This window comes from Lynx canadensis, chromosome A2, assembly GCF_007474595.2.
Source record: "Lynx canadensis isolate LIC74 chromosome A2, mLynCan4.pri.v2, whole genome shotgun sequence".
NCBI classification, from domain to species: domain Eukaryota; kingdom Metazoa; phylum Chordata; class Mammalia; order Carnivora; family Felidae; genus Lynx; species Lynx canadensis.
The window spans coordinates 51,261,707-51,283,038 of NC_044304.2; the positions used below are offsets into that span (position 1 = coordinate 51,261,707).

General features: G+C 50.8%; 2 protein-coding genes across 5 annotated transcripts; both read left to right on the plus strand.

The window, feature by feature from the left end:
- Positions 1-127: 127 nt before the first annotated feature.
- On the plus strand, positions 128-11,934 carry IL17RC (interleukin 17 receptor C). 3 transcript variants are annotated; one of them, XM_030307372.1, is made up of 19 exons: positions 128-457; positions 745-766; positions 958-1,110; positions 1,407-1,481; positions 1,573-1,682; positions 2,878-2,989; positions 3,312-3,356; positions 4,873-5,012; positions 5,236-5,295; positions 7,459-7,513; positions 7,600-7,781; positions 7,870-7,920; positions 8,606-8,651; positions 8,825-8,946; positions 9,212-9,271; positions 9,827-9,875; positions 10,939-11,034; positions 11,140-11,178; positions 11,272-11,934. In XM_030307372.1, exons 1-19 carry the CDS (start codon positions 353-355, stop codon positions 11,889-11,891), a joined length of 2,142 nt encoding a protein of 713 aa, XP_030163232.1. In that variant the 5' UTR covers positions 128-352; the 3' UTR covers positions 11,892-11,934. The 3 variants fall into 3 exon arrangements, with proteins under 3 accessions (XP_030163232.1, XP_030163233.1, XP_030163235.1); XM_030307373.1 differs by lacking the exon at positions 11,140-11,178; XM_030307375.1 differs by lacking the exons at positions 128-457; positions 745-766 and having other exon boundaries at positions 1,022-1,110; positions 1,573-1,671.
- Positions 11,935-12,101: 167 nt separating this feature from the next.
- Positions 12,102-21,243, plus strand: CRELD1 (cysteine rich with EGF like domains 1). 2 transcript variants are annotated; one of them, XM_030307376.1, is made up of 11 exons: positions 12,102-12,193; positions 12,722-12,915; positions 13,148-13,230; positions 16,540-16,650; positions 16,979-17,070; positions 17,785-17,961; positions 18,046-18,141; positions 19,068-19,151; positions 19,356-19,451; positions 19,666-19,800; positions 20,610-21,243. In XM_030307376.1, the coding sequence occupies exons 1-11, from the start codon at positions 12,121-12,123 to the stop codon at positions 20,822-20,824; spliced, it is 1,356 nt and encodes a 451-aa protein (XP_030163236.1). In that variant the 5' UTR covers positions 12,102-12,120; the 3' UTR covers positions 20,825-21,243. The 2 variants fall into 2 exon arrangements, with proteins under 2 accessions (XP_030163236.1, XP_030163237.1); XM_030307377.1 differs by lacking the exon at positions 20,610-21,243 and adding an exon at positions 20,262-20,589.
- Positions 21,244-21,332: the final 89 nt, after the last annotated feature.

A 21,332-nucleotide genomic window follows, 5' to 3' on the forward strand; every position in this document is an offset into this window, starting at 1 on the left:
AGGAGGAGGAGGAGGAGGAGGAGGAGGAGGAGGAGAGGGAAAGAAGGAGGTGAGGCCACCACCCCAGTCCAAGGCTGCTGGCTCCCAGGCCTGGTGTTGGTGGGAGGGACAGGGCGGGGCGGGAACAGCCAGCTGCCTGCCGGGAGCCAAAACGAAAGCACTCTGGCTGGGTCTGGGACGGGATTCCGGACTCCCAGGAGAGGGAGTGCTCAAGCCCGCACTGGGACCCCAGGCTGAGGAGGGATTCCAGCCCCTCCTGGGGCTGAGTGGGAATAAAGGTACCGTGTCTGCCCCCCCCTTTGGGGGGGGCAGGACAGGGCCTCGGGCCTTGGTGCCTTCTGGCACCTGGAAGATGCCTGTGCCCTGGTTCCTGCTGTCTTTGGCACTGGGCCGAAGCCCCATGGTCCTCTCTTTGGAGAGGCTTGTGGGGCCTCAGGATACTGCTCGCTGCTCTCCGGTAAGTCTGGGGCACTGGGAGTGTTGGGGAAGGCTCAGGGTTCAGTCTGCGGCCCATTGGGGCCCTAGCCTGGCTCCTGTCACTGTCACTACTGCCAGAACTGCCCTGGCTGGTCTGTCTGGTGCTGATGGGTTAAGAGAAGAATGGGAGGGGGCAAGCGTTGAGTTTGTCTTCTCCTGGAAGGGACTTGAACAAGGAGCCCCGGAAAGGTGGGCAGGGATCTCAGGCAGGGAAAAATGGCTACATTCGGTGGCATAAACTCTAACTCGTCTTTACCTTCTCCTCAGGGCCTTTCCTGCCACCTCTGGGGTGAGTAGCCCTACTTTTAGAAATAAAAGAACTGCCCAGGTTGACGGAAGGGATGTTCCAGTCCCATGCCTTTCACCACCCACCTTAAGCCCAGGAAGAGCCCAAAGCCCCTTGGCCCTCTGGGGGTGTCAGGTAAAACTACCCTATGGATTCTGAACAGCTTTAGCTCTCAGTCTGCCCTTTATGCACAGATGGTGACGTGCTCTGCCTACCTGGGAGCATCGTGTCTGCCCCAGGCCCTGTGCTGGTGCCCACACGCCTGCAGACAGAGCTGGTGCTGAGGTGCTACCAGGAGACTGACTGTGACCTCTGTGTGCGTGTGGCCATCCACTTGGCTGTGCATGGTGAGCATGTCATCCCATAACTGTGTGTGTTCCCATGTGAGTGTGTCTGGGATGGGCACAAGGACTGGGGAGTCTGGCAGGCAGTCCTGTGCATCCTCAGTGTTCTCCTGGAGAGCACTGGCCAAAGGATCCCCATGTCAGCCTGGTCTCTCTGTCTATCCACCCCCCCGCCCCCCCTCCCTCCCCCCCCAGGCCTGGCCCCTGCTTCTCAGCACTGGGCTTTCTGGAATGAAGCCAAGCCCAAAGCCAGCCCAGAGCTGGGGCCTGAGCTGGGTCTTGCTCTTGGGCCCTTCTAGGGCACTGGGAAGAGCCTAAAGGTGAGGAAAAGTTTGGAGGAGCAGCTGATCCAGAGCTTGAGGAGTCTAGAAACGGTGAGGAGAAGATGGCTGGCCCAACTGCCCCTTGCCACGGCCTTGCCCATGACACCTGGGCCTGACCAAACCCCTGCCCTGTTGCTCACAGCCTTTCTCCAGGCCCAAGTCGTGCTCTCCTTCCAGGCCTACCCCACCGCCCGCTGCGTCCTACTGGAGGTGCAAGTGCCTGCTGCCCTTGTGCAGCCTGGTCAGTCTGTGGTATGCAAAATAATGATAATACCAATAGCCATCTTCTAAATATGACATCTATGAGGCGCTGTCGTGTGCGTTAGCTCTGTTTGCTGATGGCAAGGCTGTGGGCAAGCCCTTTCAGCCCTTTGTGCCTCAGTGTTCCAGTCTGTACAATGGGAATAAGAATAGTCCTACTTCATATGGCTGTTGTGAGAAATAGATGAGTTGGTATGTGTAAAACACCTGATGTAATGCCCAGCAGTAAAGGGTCTCAGGAAGTTTAATTTTCTCTTTCTTGTGTACTCCTTAAAAGTACCCATGGGGGTGCCTAGGTGGCTCAGTTGGTTAAACGTCTGACTCTTGATTTTGGCTCAGGTCATTATCTCATGGTTCAGTTTGTGGGATCGAGGCCCATGTTGGGCTCTGTGCTGACAGCGCGGAGCCTGCTCAGGATTCTCTCTCTTCTCTCTACCCTTCCCGTGCTCACCTGCTCTCTCTTTCTCTCTCTCAAAATAAATAAACTTATTAAAAAAAAATAAACACCCATGAGCGAGGCATTATTATTACCCTCATTTTCCAGAGAGAGAAACTGAGGCTTGGAGAGAGGAAGTCTGTGGGCTGGATCTAGTTCTTGGACTTCCTGCTGTACCATGTCTGCTCCGTGTACATACTGTGGTGCAGGGTGTTGGAGCTTCTTCCTACCTCAGGAGGCCACATGTGTTTGGAAGATATATCTCCACCCCGGGCCAAATCACTCAAGCCTTTTGACTTCCCCTCCAGCCCCCAGCTCCCAGCCAATATCCTCTTGCCTGGAAAGTTATAGAATCGGAGAACATCTGCTGGCCCACCTCAATGGGCAGTCATGAGGACCCCTGAGGCACTGGGTGTGCGAAGGGGTTTCTGATCATCTTAGCTTTGACCATGTGATGCAGGACAGCAGGGTTGGGCACAGGGACTCAAATAGCTAGGGCCCTTATGCCTGCCCTGCTGACACCCCTACTGAGGGGGTGTGCTTTAGAACTGGGAGCCTTTTTTTTTTTTTTTTAGTTTAGAATTGAGGGCCTTTAAAGGAAATGTTAATGGGAGAATTTCAGGCTATACAGTATAGCATCATTGGTTGGGGAAAGGGATGAGTGGAGTGGTCCATGGACAGGAGCTCAGAGCCCTTGGCCTGTATTCTGAGCCCTATACCACCAGCCTTCTGCCACCCCTCTCCTCACAGGGTTCTGTAGTATTTGACTGCTTCGAGGCTGCTCTGGGGGCTGAGGTGCGAATCTGGTCCTACACTCAGCCCAGGTACCAGAAGGAACTCAACCTCACCCAGCATTTGCCTGGTAAGTGGCTCCAGGTCCTGCCCCACTGCCCCCAGTCTCTTTCTTGTCTGGCCACTGCCATTCTGCTTTTATCCCCTTCCTTGTCCCATCTGTTCTCAGGCAGGTGTCTGAGCTCCTATCCTCCCCAGGGTCTATCCCTCTTGTCTCCTCTCCCCAGGTGATACTGCTTCCCAGTGTTTGAGGAAGATGCTTTGGGCCCTGGATAGATGGGGTGGTATTTAGGGGAAGGGAGCCCTTCCCAGTGCTCCCCATGGGTCAGACCACTCCTCTTCTTTCTTTGGCCCCCAACCCCACCGGTGGCTTTTCTGTGATCTCTCCCCAGACTGCAAGGGGCTGGAAGTCCGGGACAGCATCCAGAGCTGCTGGGGTATGATGGACTATTGCCAACGGGGCTGGAAGGAGGGAGGGACAGGGTCTGGTGTGTGAGGGACCCTTGGAGGTGGCTTCAGGTCTGGGCTTGCCACAGTCCAAATGCTCACAGAGCTCATTTAATTCATCACACATGAACTGCAGTAGCTCCTACTCTGTGCCAGGCATTGGGACTATGAAGATGAATCTCCCTTATGACAAATTTATTTATTAGTACCAGGGACATCTAGAGGCCCAAAATGTTGTCAAGATTATGGTACCCTCCCCCCACATACACACCATATATCAAGATAACAATAATGTTAAGCCATAAAATAAGGGCTAAGAAAGTCAAGGCTCTGATGGTTTTTCCCAGGTACTACTTGAATTTTGTTTTTGCTTTGTTCATTTTTTTTTTTTTTGAACTGGGGTATAACATACATACAGAAAAGTATGTAAAGAGCACTAATTTTAAAGTCCAGTTCACTTAATTTTTACATATGTATACACTTGCATAACTACCACCCACGTCAAGCTATAAGCAGTGATGTTCTTGAGCTCTTAAATTTTTTCAATTTTATTTCCCTTTTGGCTCCTTAACTTAAGTTTGGCCTGTCTCTTTGGTAATTCATTAGAAACTACTCAGCACCAGAGCTTTGAGGCCACAGATACACATCATGCATTTCATATCTTCATTCATTCAGCAATGATTCACTTATTCAGCAGATATTTATTGTGTGATTACTCTGCCCAAGGAATAGTCCTAGGCACTGGAGATTAATTGGTAAACTAAACTGACAAAGATCCCTGCCTTCACAGAGCTGACATTCTAGCTGGGAGTCAGGGTCAAGGTAGGGGTGATGGAGGACACAATAAACACAAGGAAATGTGAAATATGCAGTAAGTTAGCTTGATTAGTGTTTTGGAGAACATTTGGGGAGGGGAAAGGAGGATAAGGAGGTTGGGGGTTGCAGCAGTCAGGGTTAGCCTCACTCTAGTGAAAAAAGACCCAAAGAAGTTATGGAAGGAGCCATATGGGTGTCTGAGGGAAAAGGGTTCCATATGCAGAGGGAACAGCCAGTACAAAGAGCCTGGAAGCAGGAGTGTATCTGGTGTGTTTAAGTAGAGAGGGCAGGGTGTCTGCACTAGATTAATTAAGGACAAGAGTACTAGGAAATAAGTTAGAGTGGTCAGGGCAGCCAAATTGTGTAAGGTCTTGCAAGCCGTTATAAAGACTCTCGCTTTTACTCTGGAAGTAATTTGGGGGGTCATCAGAAGGTTCTGAGCAGAGAATGATTTATCCTACAGTGGTTACAGGATCATTCTGGCTGCAGAGGGAGAAGAGTGTGTCAAGATACTGGGCTGGCTGCTGGGGACAAAGTCTGGTCTGAGATGAGGACACAGGCTCTGCCCTCTAGGGGCCTTCCAGTCTCAGGAATTTGAAGGAACTCCAAAGGGTCAGTCAAAGGGGTGTGACCAGGCTTGGGTATGTAAAAGAGGTGATGGAGGTCTCTGTCTCTTTGCCTCCCGCACAGCCCTGCCCTGGCTCAATGTGTCTGCCGATGGTGATGATGTGCACTTGGTGCTGGACGTCTCTGAGGATCAGCGCTTTGGCCTCTCGCTGTACTGGAACCAGGTCCAGGGTCCTACAAAACCCTGGTGGCACAGAAACCTGGTGAGGCCTCCCTGTCCCTAAGTCCATTCCCACTCTAGGCTGATGCCCATGCTAAGGATGTGAGTGCATTATCAAAAGGGACCCTTGAATACAACACAGCGACCCCCACCCAAAGCAAGGAATATTGGTGGGGGAATAGCTACTTGCCTGGTTTCCTCGACTTTGGCCTCCAGCCTTCCTCCTCCTCATCTCTCCAACTTTCCCCCTTCTGCTTGTCCCACAGACTGGGCCACAAACCATTACCTTGAACCATACAGATCTATTTCCCTGCCTTTGTATTCAGGTAAGAGAAGAGTCCAGCTAGATGCCAGGGGAAGGGTACTGGAGAATTAATGAGGGGGGTGCCCCTTACCTTCCTTGTCTTACCACCCTCCACTCTCTTCTTTGAGGTGGGAACTATTGCTCCCTAGGGTGACTAGCCCTCTCCTGACCTTTGCTGTCCTGTCTTCTGCCTGTTGCAGACTCTGGATGCTTTTCCTGATCCTCTATCCACAGGACTCCTACTTATGCTTCATGGCCCCATTCAAATGTCACCTCCTCCTTGAAGCCTTCCCCTACTCTTCCAATTGTCTCTTTGTGCTCCCCTGGAGGTAGAGAATGTGCTGTGAACTCAGACTGATTTGAATCCTGACTCTTGCCATTTGCTAGCTGTGTGACCTCATGCAAGTCACTTCACCTCTCTGAGCCCATTTTTTGTCTGTAAAACGGGACTAAAAATACCAACTTCATAGGACTCTTATAAAAGGAAGTATCCAGGCTTCTGTATGTTGGCTCTTCCCTCTTCTTCTTCTTCTTTTTTTTAAGATTTTATTTTTAAGTAATCTCTACACCCAGCGTGGGCCTCGAACTTACAACCCTGAGATCAAGAGTCACATGCTCTACCCACTGAACCAGCTTGGTGCCCCTCTTTCCTCTGAAAGATATCTGATTCTATGTCTAAATGGTCATCAGGTCCCATCTGTTTTACCTCTGACATTAATGTCTGTCATTCCCTCTACCTGAAATGCCCCGCCCCCTTCTTTTCTGTATAATCAAATCCTTCCAACTCAAGTGCCACCTCTTTCCCAGAGCTTTACCTCAATTCCCTGGCCTCTCCTATCTTCCAGTCTTCTTGCACTTGTCTTTCCTTGTCCATTTGTCACTTCCTTTCTTATTTGGGCACCTGTTTCATTTCTTCTTGCATATAACAGATGCTCAATAAATGAGGGATCAATTTATTAATATATACATACATGTCTTATCCTTACTACAACTGACAATTTATAATTTCCTTGAAGGTAAGGAAATAGTACCTAATTCAAATTTAGGAACTCCCCCAGAGCCTTGCACAATGCCTGGCATGTATTGGGTGCTAATTAAGCCTGTTAAAGGAATGAATGAATGAAACTCTCTAACTAGCACTGTGATAGGACACATAACAGACGTTCATGAAACATTTGCTGTGATATAAACGTCCTTACTGCCAAGCACAATGCCTGCTACATATGGGTGGTCTTAATTAAAAGTGTGCTGAGTAAATTAATGTATTATCTCTATATCTTAGCACAGGGCTAAGCAAAGAATAGATATGCTTTAAAAGTCTATTGAGGGGTGCCTGGGTGGCTCAGTCGGTTGGGCGGCCGACTTCGGCTCAGGTCACGATCTCACACTCCGTGAGTTCGAGCCCCGCGTCGGGCTCTGTGCTGACCGCTCAGAGCCTGGAGCCTGTTTCAGATTCTGTGTCTCCCTCTCTCTCTGACCCTCCCCCGTTCATGCTCTGTCTCTCTCTGTCTCAAAAATAAATAAACGTTAAAAAAAAAATTAAAAAAAAATTAAAAAAAAAAGTCTATTGAAAGAAATGGGGTGCCTGGCGGGCTTAGTTGATACAGCATGTGACTCTTGATTTCAGGGTTGAGAGTTCAAGCCCCACACTTCAGGTAGAGTTTACTAAAAAAAAAAAAAAAATACACACACACACACACACACACACACACACACACACACACACATATATTTATGCGCTCCTGGAAGGAAGTAGAAGCCCGGGGGGCCATATTTCCTGACCATACGCCTTACTGTTTTTCTACAGAAGAGTATATATATATTTTATTCTGAAAGAATAAATGAATGTGTCCTTAACACCTACCATACCACCTGGCACATAGTAGGTTCACACAAAGTGATCATGGATTTAATTATCAATGTCCCTAGTGCCTACCACAGTGCTAAGACATATAGTAGATACTCACTAAAAGTCTGTTGAATGAAAATGTTGCCAGATAATTGGCATAGAGCTTGCTGGAAGAATAAATGTATGCAACTCTAGGACTTTGCAAAGGGCAAAAACACTGGACGAGTGTTTATGAAATATCAGTTGAATGAATGCATCCCCAGTGCGTAGCAGAGGCTAGGCTCCTGGAGGGTCAGCTCAGTTGAACTGACTTGTAGAACCCAGTTTCTTTTCCAGGTGTGGCCGCTAGAGCCCGACTCTGTCAGGACAAGCATCTGCCCCTTTAGGGAAGGTGAGCAAACTGGGGCTGGGGCCATGGTGGTAACAGTGCAGGTGGATGAGTTCTGGGTGCCCAGTGACCCTGCCCTCTCCTTGCAGACCCCCGGGCACATCGGAACCTCTGGCGTGCAGCCCGGCTGCAGCTGCTGCCCCCGAGGGGCTGGCGGCTAGATGCACCCTGCTCGCTGCCTGCTGAGGCCACTCTGTGTTGGCAGGCACCAGGCGGGGGCCCCTGCCAGTCGCTGGTCCCGCCGCTGCCACCAGCAAATGTCACTGTAAACGTAAGTGAAGCTGTGGGAGGCTCCTGGAAGGAAGTGGAAGCCCAGGGGTGCATATTTCCTGACCCCACCTATTACTCTTTTTCCACAGAAGGCACTTGAATTGCCGTTGCTGAATGTCCACCCCAACCTCTGTGTCCAGGTAAGAAGGGGGCATAAGAGCTCTGGGCTAGGGGCAGGACCCAGAGTGGACCCCCCCAGATAATTCACTGTCTTCTGGACCCACTTTATCCTTGAGTCACTGGAACAAAGTAGTTACTTCTGGGAGTTCCAGTATTGATTTTAGCAATGCCATGGGACTCTGGGCAAGTCACTTTACCTCTCTGAATGTCAGTCTGTTTAATGGGGATGATAATAGTAAATACTTCATAGTAGTGGCTAAAACCAATACATGTTCCCACCCTGTAGAGCTTATGTTCTAATGGATAAAGGCAGACAATAGACCTATACACTATGTTAAAATTGTATCTAAATACTATGGGAAGGGTGGGGAAGGATAAAGGAGGGTAGGGGTTGCAATTTCAAGTGGAGCAGTCAGATGAGGCCTCTTGGTGAAGGTGGTTAGATGAGAAGGGAATGTATAAAGACATGAAAAGAGCTAATTTAGGGTCATAAGGCCCTTTAGCACAGACACTCTCACAAGGCTAAGGCTGAGAAAAATGAAGTATTTGCTAATCATCCAGCCTTGAACCCTGATCTGCCTAAGATTAGGTCCAGAGTGCAGACCCCCCCCCTCCCACATGACAGGCCTCCCCTTACTGTCCTACCCTTTATGGCCTTGGCTCTTGCTTTTTCCTGTGCTCCTAACCTTGGCCCCTTCTAAGCAGGTGAGCAGCTGGGAGAAGCTGCAGCTGCAAGAGTGCTTGTGGGTTGGTGAGTGAAGCCTGGAGAAGGCTGGGGCAGGGCCACTGTAATAGGGATGAAGCCTGGAAGTGCCAACTCTTGGGGGGTGAAGGTCAGGCACAGGAATGGGCGGGGGGGGGGGGCAAGTGGCAGGCTCCAGCAAGTTTGGGTTTCACTCAAGACTGGGCTCTTACCCTTTCCAGACTCCCTTGGGCCCCTCAAGGATGATATGCTGTTGGTGGAGACACGAGACCCCCACAACAACAGATCACTCTGTGCCTTGGAACCCAGTGGCTGCACCCCACTACTTAGCAGGGCCTCCACGGTGAGGGCTAGGGGACCCTCCTCCATGCACCTTTCCAGTTCTATCTCAAGCCTGGCCTCAAATTTTCACAATATTCAATTTCCCCTCCTCGGTTCCGGCCCTGTGCTGGTGTCTGGGAATGTGGGGGTGATTCAGACCTAGTTCCTGTTCTCAGAGGCCTCTTAGTAATCTCCATGCCCCATTCCCCCACTATTCTGCTCAGCTGCAGCTTGGTGGTCTCCTAAATGTGGTACCCCTAGGTGATAGTCCCCTTTTGTCTTGGCAGAGGGCAGCTCGCCTTGGAGCGCAATTACTACAAGATCTGCAGTCAGGCCAGTGTCTGCAGGTGAGTAGGTGGCAGGAGGGCCCTGCTCCAATGCCCAAGGGCAATGGGCCTAAAACTCTGTATTTAACTTCTTCCATCTCTTCCTGTGCCTCACAGAGGGCACCAGGGAAACTCTCACTCTTCCTAGGTAAGGGCCTCCTCACTGTCCCCCTAGTACCCACTCACCATCTATTTGTGCTTATGTGTGTCCAGCCCTAGGGAAGCCAAGAGTTGAAGAAGCATAGTTCCTGTTCCCAAGTTGCTCACTGCTGGCTAGAAACCAGAAAACAGATAACCAAATTCATATGTGCTACGCATTGGGTTCCATGGAAAGCTTCAAGGAAGGGACATTGTGCCAGATCTGGCAAGGAGGAAGGCAATAGTCCAGGCAGTAGGCATAGCATGATCAAAGGCAGAGAAGAGAGGCTTGTGGGGAACTACAGTGTGTGTGTGTGTGTGTGTGTGTGTGTGTGTGTGTGTGTGAGAAATATGCATAGCTGAAGCTGGAAATTTGGAGATCAGGCTGGCCAGAACTTGTGTTGTGGGGCCATGGTCTTGGTTTTGTTTGTCTTACAGCTGTGGGATGATGACCTGAGGGCACTGTGGGCCTGCTCCATGGACAAGTGTGAGTATTACAAAAATTGCCCTTCCCCCTCCGTACCAGGAGCTGGAATCTAGACAATCTTAGGGGCAGCACATGCAATGGCCTGTCTTTCCCTGGCTCAGATCAATCAGAGGGACACTCCTTCCTTCATTCAAAAGCCAAGATGAGAGCTCACAGAGAGTCTAGCATCACCAAAAAGGCACAATCCCTGCCCCCACCGCAGCCATAGAAAGCTAGAAAGACATTAGCTAAACAATCACTTACATTTAGTAAATGTGAGTTATTGAAGCATTTGCTATAAAATATCTAAAACCATGAATGCAAATAATGAGGACCTGACTTAGATGGGGTGAGGCCGGGAAAAGGTTGACCTGTTCTGAAGGCTGAGCTGAGTGAAGTGGGGGAAAAATGCTTTTTTGAGGAACTTCAAGGTGGCCATTGTGGCTAGAGGGTCTTGAGGGGCAGACCTCTATCACAAGGATGCAAGGGTCATCTAGGGCTTTGGGAGCTGATGTAAGGAATTGGATTTTATGTTAAGAGCAGTGGGAGCTTCCTGAAAGGCTATAATCAAATTTGTATTTTAAAAAGGTCTCTGGGGCTGCCATGTAGTGAATGAACTGGAGGCAAAAAAAGAGGTCAGGGACACCGTTTGGAAGGTTGTTGGAGTCATCAAGAGAGTGAGGTCAAGGGTCCAGCAACACTAGGCTTAGGAGACAATCTTAGCTGACATTTGAACACCTACTATGCCCAGCATTGTAAGTGCTTTGTGAGTATTAATATATGTAGTCCTCACAACAACTTTATGAAATAAGTACTAGTGTTAACCCAGTTTTACAAAGGTGGAAACTGAGGCAGAAGATGAAATGACTTTTCCAAGGTCACCCAAATAGATGGATCTATGTTCATATATTGATTCTGACACTACATGCTGTGGACTTCGGGCAAATCTTTCCATTTCTCTGAGTCCGTCAGTCACATATCGCAGCCCCCGAGATCTTTTAAATCTTTGAGTTTTTCTCCTTTGTGAACTGGGGTGAAAGTGTATGGTATCTAACTAGCCTGTCCTCTCCCCTGGGTCTCCTAGACGTTCACCAGCGCTGGGCTCTGGTGTGGCTGGCCTGCCTACTCTTTGTCGCTGTGCTTTTCCTTCTCTTCCTTTTCAGAAAGGACCAAGTGAAAGGTGAGCGCTTCCGGGCTTCCGCACTCCCCAGAGACAGGGCTGGGAGTTCCCCTTGAGAAGGTGGCAGCCGAGTTCATGGGCTTCCCCGCCCCTCTCCCCTAACAGGGTGGCTGAGGCTCTTGAAGGAGGACATCCGCGCGGGGCGTAAGTGTGAGCAAGTGCCAGGCGGGGGGCCGCCCCTAGCGGGCCGGCCTCGGGCCGTCTCACGTCTTCCCTTCCCCTCGATTTTTCTGGCAGCTGCCACCAGGGGCCGTGCGGCTCTGCTCCTCTACTCGGCGGAGGACTCTGGCTTCGAGCGCTTAGTGAGCGCCCTGGCGTCGGCGCTGTGCCAGCTGCCGTTGCGCGTGGCCGTGGACCTGTGGAGCCGTCGTGAACTGAGCGCGCAGGGACCCCTGGCCTGGTTCCACGCGCAGAGGCGCCAGACCCTTCAGGAGGGCGGCGTGGTGGTGCTGCTCTTCTCACCTGGGGCCGTGGTGCTGTGCCGGGAGTGGCTGCAGGACGGGGCTTCGACTCCCGCCCCGCAGGGCCCGCACGACGCCTTTGCCGCCTCGCTCAGCTGCGTGCTGCCTGACTTTCTGCAGGGCCGGGCGCCTGGCCGCTACGTCGGGGCCTACTTCGAAGGACTGCTCCACTCAGATGCCGTGCCTGCCCTTTTCCGCAGCGTGCCAGTCTTCTCCCTGCCCTCCCAGCTGCCCGGCTTCCTGGGGACCCTGCAGGAACCCGGCGACCCCCGCCCGGGGCTGCTGAGGGAGAGGGCGAGGCTAGTGTTTCAGGCCCTGCAGCCTGCCCTAGACCAGCTGCTTAAGGCTCCCGGGGATCCCGGGGACCCTGAGGACGGGACGAGGGATGGCACGTGAGGCAGGGGAGACAACTTGAATAAAGGCAGACGCTATTTTTCTACCCGTGCCTCCGGCATGTGTCTGTGACCGCGCCACTAGCCGATCAGCACACCGGCGGCCCTTTAACACCCGGACAGGTGCAGCCCGGCGCCGCCTCCGGTTGGCTGACGTGGGATGACGCAATGGCACATGGGCCGCCACCATTGGCTGTGGGTAGGCCCCGCCCCCCAGACTGCGGAGCTGGCGGATGCTGCACGTCTTACGCAGCCAGCGGCTGCGGTGGCGTTGGGGAGACTCAGCCGTCGGCGCCCGCGGGCTGGGTGGGTCATCTCTTCCTCCCCCGCAGCCTATGCGGATCTGGATAGTCCCCTGTCGACTAGTGGGCCGCGTCTTTGCAGCCTGCGGGCCGCTAACCTGACCCCCTTTCTTCATATCCGGATCCGGGCTCCTCCCCACAAGACCCGGGTTCCGTTCCGGACTCCTCCCCCCAAGACCGCCCATCCGGCCTCTACTCTCCTATTACTTGGACTCTGACCCATTCTCCCTAATTCTGCTGATCCTGGCCTAAGATCCCATATTCAGGCCTGAAAACAATGAGTTGACTTCTCCTTTGCCAAGGACTCAGGCCACCTCTCCCACCGTGACAAGGATAACTTATTACCGTCTTGGAATTGCAGAATAGGCTCCTTCCTCACCACCTCCCCTCCCCCAGCCGAACCCCCGAGTCTAGCCTCTTTTTCTTATAATAACACACATCTGGGCTCCCAGACCCGCGGCACCTCAGAGCCAACCCTTTTCTTTCTCACCTGGCTCCTCCAGTGAGTCATCCCCATTCCCTCTATCTGCAGGTTCCCAGCCTGGGTCAGAGATGGCCTCACTGCCCCCCAGAGGCCTGGTCCCACCTCTGCTCTGGGGCCTAAGTCTCTTCCTTAGCCTCCCAGGCCCCGTCTGGCTCCAGCCCTCTCTGTCTCCCCAGTCCTCTCCCCCAACTGAGCTCCATCCATGTCATACCTGCCGTGGACTGGTCGACAGCTTCAACAAGGTGGGTGCATGAGCAGCCTCTTGGGGGGCGGCCTAACCATTATAGCACAGGGGTCGAGAGGAGTTCTGGGATGCAAGTCTGCATGAGTCAGGTACTAGCTTGGTTGCTTACTAGTTGTATATAGCCTTGGGCAGTTTGCCTCTCTGCCTCAGTTCCCTGGTGAGTGAAATACCAAAGTGCTAGAATGTGTCAGGCACTGTACTTAGCCATTACTAATGTTCTCCATTTCCAGGGCCTGGAGAGAACAATCCGGGACAACTTCGGAGGTGGAAATACTGCCTGGGAGGAAGAGAAGTTGTCCAAATACAAAGACAGGTAAGGGGCTGGAGAGGTGGGTTTGTACACCTCACCTCCCAATCTCTGCTCTACTGGTGGGGGCCTGGAGACTCTTGGGGAGTCCTTATTCAACAAATATCACTGAACATCTATAGTACAGCAGTAGATAAGGCATGCAAAAACCCATTGTTAAGGAGCTTACATTCTAGTAGAGGAGACAGTGAATAAGTAAATAGATAACGTCATATCAGGGAAAGAATAGACTACAGAATGGTGGGAGGTGTGATGTTCAAGGTGTGACATTTAAACAGAAACCTGAAGGGGGCGCTTGGGTGGCTCAGACGGTTAAGCATCCGACTTCGGCTCAGGTCATGATCTCGCGGTCCGTGAATTCGAGCCCCGCGTCAGGGTCTGTGCTGACAGCTCAGAGCCTGGAGCCTGTTTCAGATTCTGTGTCTCCCTCTCTCTCTGACCCTACCCCGTTCATGCTGCCTCTCCCTGTCTCAAAAAAATAAATAAACGTTAAGAAAAATTTAAATAGAAACCTGAAGTAAAGAAGCAAGCTATGTGACAGTCGGGGAAGGGATTTAGACAGAGTGGGACTGAGCTTGATGTATTTGAGAAGAGGCTGGGGGGGAGTGAGCAGAAGAGAGAATGGTACAACGTGAAGCCAGAGGGCCTTGAAGGTCACAGAACGGAGTTAGATTTTACTCTGAGTGTAATGGTAAGCCATTGGAAGGTTTGGAGCAGGGAAGTGATGTGGTCTTATTTATACCTTTAAAAGATCACTCACTGCGATGTAGCAAAAAGACTGTAGGGACCAGAGTGGAGAAAGCAGGGAGAACATTTGGGAGGCTGGTCTTAAGTGTGACAGCAGCATGAGCTAGTGTGGAATCTAGTGGTGGACATGGTGAGAACGGGTCAGATTCTGGGTATATTTTGCAGATGGACTGATAGGGTTTGATGATGGAATCATTATGGGGTATGAGAGAAAAAGTAGAATAAAAAGTCCTTAGGTTTTGGGACTGAGCAACTGGGTGAATAGTGTGGCTGTTCTACGGTATAGGTAAAACTGAGGCAGGACCAGATTTAGAGGAGGGGTGGTATCAGGTGTTCTCTTTGAACATATTGGGCTGGGAGGTCTGTTAAACAGCCAAGTAGAGTTAGATTTAGCTGTGGGGAAATCAGGGGAAATGTAGGAGTTAGAAATATGAATTTGGGAGTCATCAGCATATAGTCAGTATTATAAAACCATGGAATGAGTTGAGACTATAATGAATGAAAGGCCTGAGTCCTAGGCCTTCCCACTTTTCAAAGTCAAGTTGAGGGGCACCTGGGTGGCTTAGTCGGTTAAACATCCAACTCTTGGTTTCAGCTCAGGTCATGATCTCATGGTGAGATCAAGCCCCATGTCAGGCTCTGTGCAGAGCCTGCTTGGGATTCTCTCTCCTCTCTCTCTCTGCTCCTCCTCCACTCATGTGCACTTGTTCTCCCTCTCTCAAAATAAATACATAAACAAAAAAAAGTCAAGTTGAAGAGAAGAAATCAGCAAAGACTTGGAGTTAGACAGACTTGGATGTCAGTTGTGACCCTGTGTATCCTAGGGAAGGTCACTTAACCTCTGTGAGCCTCAGTTTCCTCATCTGTAAAATGGGGATGTTAATACTTGCTTTGACTATCTCATAGGATTGTGGTAAGGATTAAACGGTGATGCCCACTAGAAACAAAAGGTTTTGTTATCATGTAACATTGGTCATTTTCCTTTCCCTTCAGGGGCCTCAGTTTCCTCATTTAGGAATGAGATTGGGCAAGATAACCTGAAGAGCACTTTTGGCTGTATAGTGGCTCCTGTTTTTTGTTTGTTTGTGTTTTGTTTTTTAAGTCGTCTCCTCCTATATGCCAGGCACATGCCAGACCCTTTAAATACATAATATATATATACATAGTATGTGTGTGTGTGTATACATATTTAAAAAAATTTTTTTATTACAGTAAAGTATGTATAACATAAAATTTACCACTAGAGACATTTTGTACATTTATAGTGTTTTGCAGTCTTTACCACTCTCTAGTTCCAGGCCACTTTTATCACTCCAGAAAGGAACTCTGTACCTATTAAGCAATCACTCCCTGTTCTCCCCTTCCCCCAGCCCCTGGCAACCATTACTCTGCTGTCTGTGTCCATTGGATTGCTGATTCCATTGGAACCCATTTATGTCTGGCTTCTTTCACTTATCATGGTGTTTTAAAGTTATTTACTTATTTTTGAGAGAGAGAGAGAGAGAGCAAGCTGGGGAGGGGCAGAGAGAGAGAATCACAAGCAGACTCCACAATGTTAGTGCAGAACCCAGTGTGGGGCTCAAACTTATGAACCATGAGATCATGACCTGAGCTGAAATCAAGACTCAGACACTTAACCAATTGAGCCATCCAAGCACCCCTTTTTAAAGCTTAATAAAATTTCATTGTATGGATACTACATTTTGTTTATCCATTCTTCAGTTAATGAATATTTGGGTTGTTTCTACCTTTTTTTTTTTTTTTTTAAATGTTTATTTTTGAGAGAGAGACAGAGACAGAGCACGAGCTGGGGACGAGCAAGAGAGAGGGAGACACAGAATCCAAAGTAGGCTCCAGGCTCTGAGCTGTCAGCATAGAACCTGACACAGGGCTTGAACCCACGAACCGTAAGATCATGATCTGAGCTGAAGTCAGACGCTTAACTGACTGAGCCACCCAGGCGCCCCAAGTTGTTTCTACCTTTTGGCTGCTGTGTATAGTATTGCTACAAACATTTGTGTACAAGTGTTTGTTTGAACAAACATTCTTTTGGGTATATAACCAAGAGTGGAATTACTGATTCATATGGTAATTGCATGTTAAACTTATTGAGGGAGTGCCAAACTGTTTTCCACAGTGGCTACACCATCTTTCATTCCATTCACCTTCACCATTCACCTTCAATGTAGGAGGGTTCCAATTTCTCCACATCCTGCCAACACTTGTTACATGATGTATTTTTAATCACATATACGCAGCAAGGGTATTATCTTCCATTGTGAAAATGCAGGAACTGAGATATCTTACAACAAACGTGCAGGGCAGGTATTGTTTCCATTTTTCAGATGAGAAAAGAGAGGTTCAGGAGAGGTTAAGTGACTTGCCCAAGGTCACTCAACTAAATTCAAACCCAGGTCTGTCTGACTCGCTAATCAGTACCCCTTCCATTATGCCCTATGGCCTTTCATTTGACATTGTCATGGCATGAGGGTGGGGGGAGAGGAGACCTTAAGGAGGGTGGTGGATGGGGTAGAACATATTCATACGATCCCTGCCCTGTCCGGTCAGTGAGACCCGCCTGGTAGAGGTGCTCGAGAGTGTGTGCAGCAAATCGGACTTTGAGTGCCACCGCCTGCTAGAGCTGAGTGAGGAGCTGGTGGAGAGCTGGTGGTTTCACAAGTGAGTTACTGGGGGGCTTCCCAGGGAGGGAGCCATAGGCAGGACCTGGTGGTAAAAGAGGGGGGTGCATGCTGGGGCCTGTGTCCTGGTTTGACTCCTTTTTGCAAACCTAGGTCTGCTAAGGACTTGGGGGGGTACCCAAGTTCTCAGTCTGAGCTTCAATTTACCCCTCTGCCAAATGGGGAGAGGGTCTTGGTTGGGTAGTGTTATGGGTCTTATATCCAAGAAGGGTTGTATCACAGGTTCTTTGGGAGGGTGGGGGGTGGATAGCACCTCTGACACTGTCTCAGCCCCCCTCACTATCATCCCCACCCGCTAACCCCCTCAGGCAGCAGGAAGCCCCAGACCTCTTCCAGTGGCTCTGCTCAGATTCCCTGAAGCTCTGCTGCCCCTCTGGCACCTTCGGGCCCTCCTGCCTCCGTGAGTTTTTCAAGCTCCTCTTGGGGGATGAGGGGACTGCCAAGGTCAGGGATCCAGTCCTGACTCTACCGCATAGCTGGCTGTGTGAGCTCAGGTTGCCCTCATAACTTCTCTGGACCTTCGTTCTCATCTGCCTTTGAGAGCTGTTGAGATGAGCAAATCAGTGGGGAACGGCTCTGAAAAAAGATAAGTGGGCTAGACTGAGTCAGATGGGACTATGGCTTTTTTCATGTATGTGAGAAATGGCCCCACCCACCCCCCCATTTCCCATGCATGGATCAGACCAGGCCCCATCCCCTGGACTAAGGCGATCTTCCTAGGGACAGGCGGGTGCTGCTTTGAAGCCCCCATTGTCATCACACAGTCCTGAGGGAGGAGCTAAACCTACTACCAGCCCCTTTTAGAAAAGTCTGGAAGATTCAGATAAAAGACTAAGTGACACAAAGAATAAAAAATAAATAAAACAAAAAACAACAACAACAACAAAGGGAGAGTGACTAAGATGATAATTCAGTCTTTATAAGAGAAAAGATTTATAAATAACCTGTTCCACAGTGGGGTATTGGTTAAGTAAATTTCATATAGTTTATGATGAAATATTATGTTGCCATTAAAATTGAGTTTGCTCTCCAAAAATATCTAATGGTATGGGGAAATAATCTCTGTATTCACGATTGTGTTTATGATCTCACCCGGTTTGGTATCTGCCCACAGCCTGTCCTGGGGGTGCAGAAAAGCCCTGCGGTGGCCACGGGCGGTGTGAAGGGGAAGGGACTCGAGGGGGCAGCGGGCACTGTGACTGCCAGGCCGGCTATGGGGGCGAGGCTTGTGGCCAATGTGGCCTCGGCTACTTTGAGGCAGAGCGCAACGCCAGCCATCTGGTATGTTCGGGTAGGTAGCCAAGAGGCACAGGGCTGGGCAAGGGCAGATGGGTTACCTGCCGGCCTACCCTCACACTTCCCCCTTCTCACCCAGCTTGTTTTGGCCCCTGTGCCCGCTGCTCAGGACCTGAGGAGTCCAACTGTTTACAGTGCAAGAAGGGCTGGGCACTGCATCACCTCAAGTGTGTAGGTGAGTGAGGCCCTAGCCCTAGGTCTGGGGAGGAAAGCAGCAGCCTGGACTTGGTCCCCATCAGCACACACATCTCTGGGCTAGACCACCACAGTTCCCAACTTCATGGTGATCTCAACCTGTTCGGGAAGGCAGAAAAGTAACCTAGAGTACAGACCGATCTTTGTACAGTTGGAGATGCCCCTGATCCAGCTCTGTAGAGGTGGGGAATCAGGAAAGGCTTCTTGCAGGTGGTATCCCTTAGGCCAAGTCTTGAAAATTGAGGAAGAGTTAGCCAGGGAAATGAAGATACTTAACCTGGGGTCAGGAAGCCTGGGTTCAAGACTTGGTTTTGGTCTCTGTGTAGCTATTTATATAAACGAGGGTAAAGGCTAAGCTGCTACAACAGAAAGGTCACCAAAGACTATGACTTAAAGAATATAGAGGTTTATTTTTATCTTATACCACAGTCTTAAAACAAGTGGTCCAGGCTGGCAAGGAAGTTCCACCTGTTACAAGCATTCAAGGACCCAGATACTTTCTGTCTTACAGTGTGGTCATCCCCTTGTGATGTTTTTGTTGCTTGAGGTACCTCCATGTTCCATGACCAACACTCAGGAAGTGAGAAAGGGAAGAAAATGCATGGAAGAGTCCACTTCTGTTGTTTTGAGGCCAAGCTAAAAGTGGAGCATATCATTTCTGTTTACATCCTGTTGGCCAGAACTCAATCATTAGGCCACACTTAGCTGCAAGGCAGATTGGAAAATGTCATCTTTAGTTGGGCGGCCCGAAGTCCTACTGCACCTCTGCCTTCGTGTTGGCACACAGCTGGCAGTCTCTGCCAAGCTATTTGAGTCTGAGCAGGTCCCTTCCCCAACAACCTTGGCCTCAGCTTCCCTGTTAGTGCGATAGGGATTGAAATCCGTATCCTGCCTGTTTCCCTGCAGACATCGATGAGTGTGGCACGGAACGAGCCAGCTGTGGATCCAACCAGTTCTGTGTGAACACAGAGGGCTCCTATGAGTGCCGAGGTAAGTACTGATCCTGTAAGGAAGGAGTGTGGGAAGGGTAGAAGGGGCTGCTCCATGCCCTTTCCCCCAAGTTTCTGCCTTCTCAGGCACCAGAAACCGCCCCCCCCACCTCAGACCTCTTCTGGAGCAAGGCTTCCCCCCCTCCACAACCCGCCTCCGGCCTAAGGGCAGCTCTCACCCTCTTCTCTCCTATCCCTTCTCCAGACTGTGCCAAGGCCTGCCTGGGCTGCATGGGGGCAGGGCCAGGCCGCTGTAAGAAATGCAGCCCTGGCTACCAGCAGGTGGGCTCCAAGTGTCTCGGTGAGTCTCCTGCCAGTGGGGCACAGACACCGTGAAGTGCCTTGCCCACCACAAATTGAGAAGAGCTGGAATGTGGACAGGGCAGGGGAAGGAAGGGTGGAATGTTGTTTGGGCAAGGGCAAAGGGGTGTCCGGATATGAATGAGATGGAGTCAGGGCTGCCATATGTGGGACCCTGGCAGTGGGGGTCTGACCCCGCCTCACCCTCCCTCAAGATGTGGACGAATGTGAGACAGAGGTGTGTCCAGGAGAGAACGAGCAGTGCGAGAACACCGAGGGCAGTTATCGCTGTGTCTGTGCCGAGGGCTACAAACAGATGGAGGGCGTCTGTGTGAAGGAGCAGATCCCAGGTGAGCCCTGTAGTGGCCCCCAGAAACCTGAGGAAGGGAGGTCCTCATCCAGGGGGAGGGCAGGCAAGCCCCTTCTCCAGGCAGCCATAGGCCCTGCCCCATCCCCACTGCCACCCATCCCCCATAAGGCTGCACTGAGACCCAAACCCTACATCTGATCCCCAGGCTGACTTTTAGCGGCCTCACACCTCCCAAGGCAGAAAGAATATGGCACTTGGTGTCAAATCCCCCCTACCTCCCTTCTTATCTGTCCATTGGGGCCAGTCCTTACCCTGGGCTGCTGACAGCTGTTGCAGGCTGTTGTTCTGAGATGAAGGACAACCACAATGATGACGATGGTGACTACTTCACAGCTCTTACCATGTGTTGACACTGTTCCAAGCCTGTTGGCATGTATTAAGTTATTTCGCTTCTATAATAGGTCCAGTGCTGTTCGTATTATTCTCATCCTCACTTTACAGGGTGGAAACTAGGATGCCGACAGATGAAATAACTTGCCCAGGACCACATGACAAGCAGGTTGCAGAGCTGCGAGTCAAATCCATGCAGTCTGGCTCTGGAGCCGGGCTGGTACACAGACTGTCTCCAGACTTGTCCACCACATGATCTTGGGCAAACCTCTTCACCACTCTGAACCTCAGTTTCCCATTTATTGAGACAGGGACAATAACTGCCCGTTGGAGTTGTTCTCAGCAGTAAATGACATCATGTGCCGGCTTGCTGGGCAACCATGTGGCAGCAATGATGAGGTACGTGGGAAGCTCCAGGAACAGCGGGGGAGTGACAGGTGCTTCTCTTGTTCCTCACAGAGTCAGCAGGCTTCTTCTCGGAGATGACAGAGGATGAGCTGGTGGTGCTGCAGCAGATGTTCTTCGGTGTCATCATCTGTGCACTGGCCACACTAGCTGCCAAGGGTGACTTGGTGTTTACCGCCATCTTCATTGGGGCTGTGGCGGCCATGACTGGCTACTGGTTGTCAGAGCGCAGCGACCGTGTGCTGGAGGGCTTCATCAAGGGCAGATAATCCTTGCCACATTTGCAGGATCTCCTCCTATCCAGGCTGCCCCCAGAAGTCAGGCCTCTTTCCTGCCTGGACACTTGAGGCAGCTTGCTTTATTTTTGAGCGGGGTAAATACCACACCTCACACCTAGGCAGGTGAGACCCTTGGGGTGAAAAAGTAGCCCTAAATATGGATGCCATGAGATCTTGGCCTGGGGGAACTGGGTAGGCTTCACAATGTGTGTGAATTTTTAAAAAAGTATCTCCTTGTGGTGGCTGCTAGTGGGCTTTGGCCCCTGTCCAGGATGAGGGGGGAATTCCCTCCAGGGGTGGGCCCATCATAGCCTCCTCCTGCCAGCTGCATGCTGCCAGCTCCTGTTCTGTACCCCTGCCCCTCAGCTGCTGATTATTTATTCATCTCAGGAAATAAAGGTCTTGGAAAATGGAGAAACTTCAGTCTCACTACCTGCCTCCTACTCCCTATGGGTTGGCCTGAGCTACTGCGAGCCCCCCCCCACCCCACCCTTGGGGA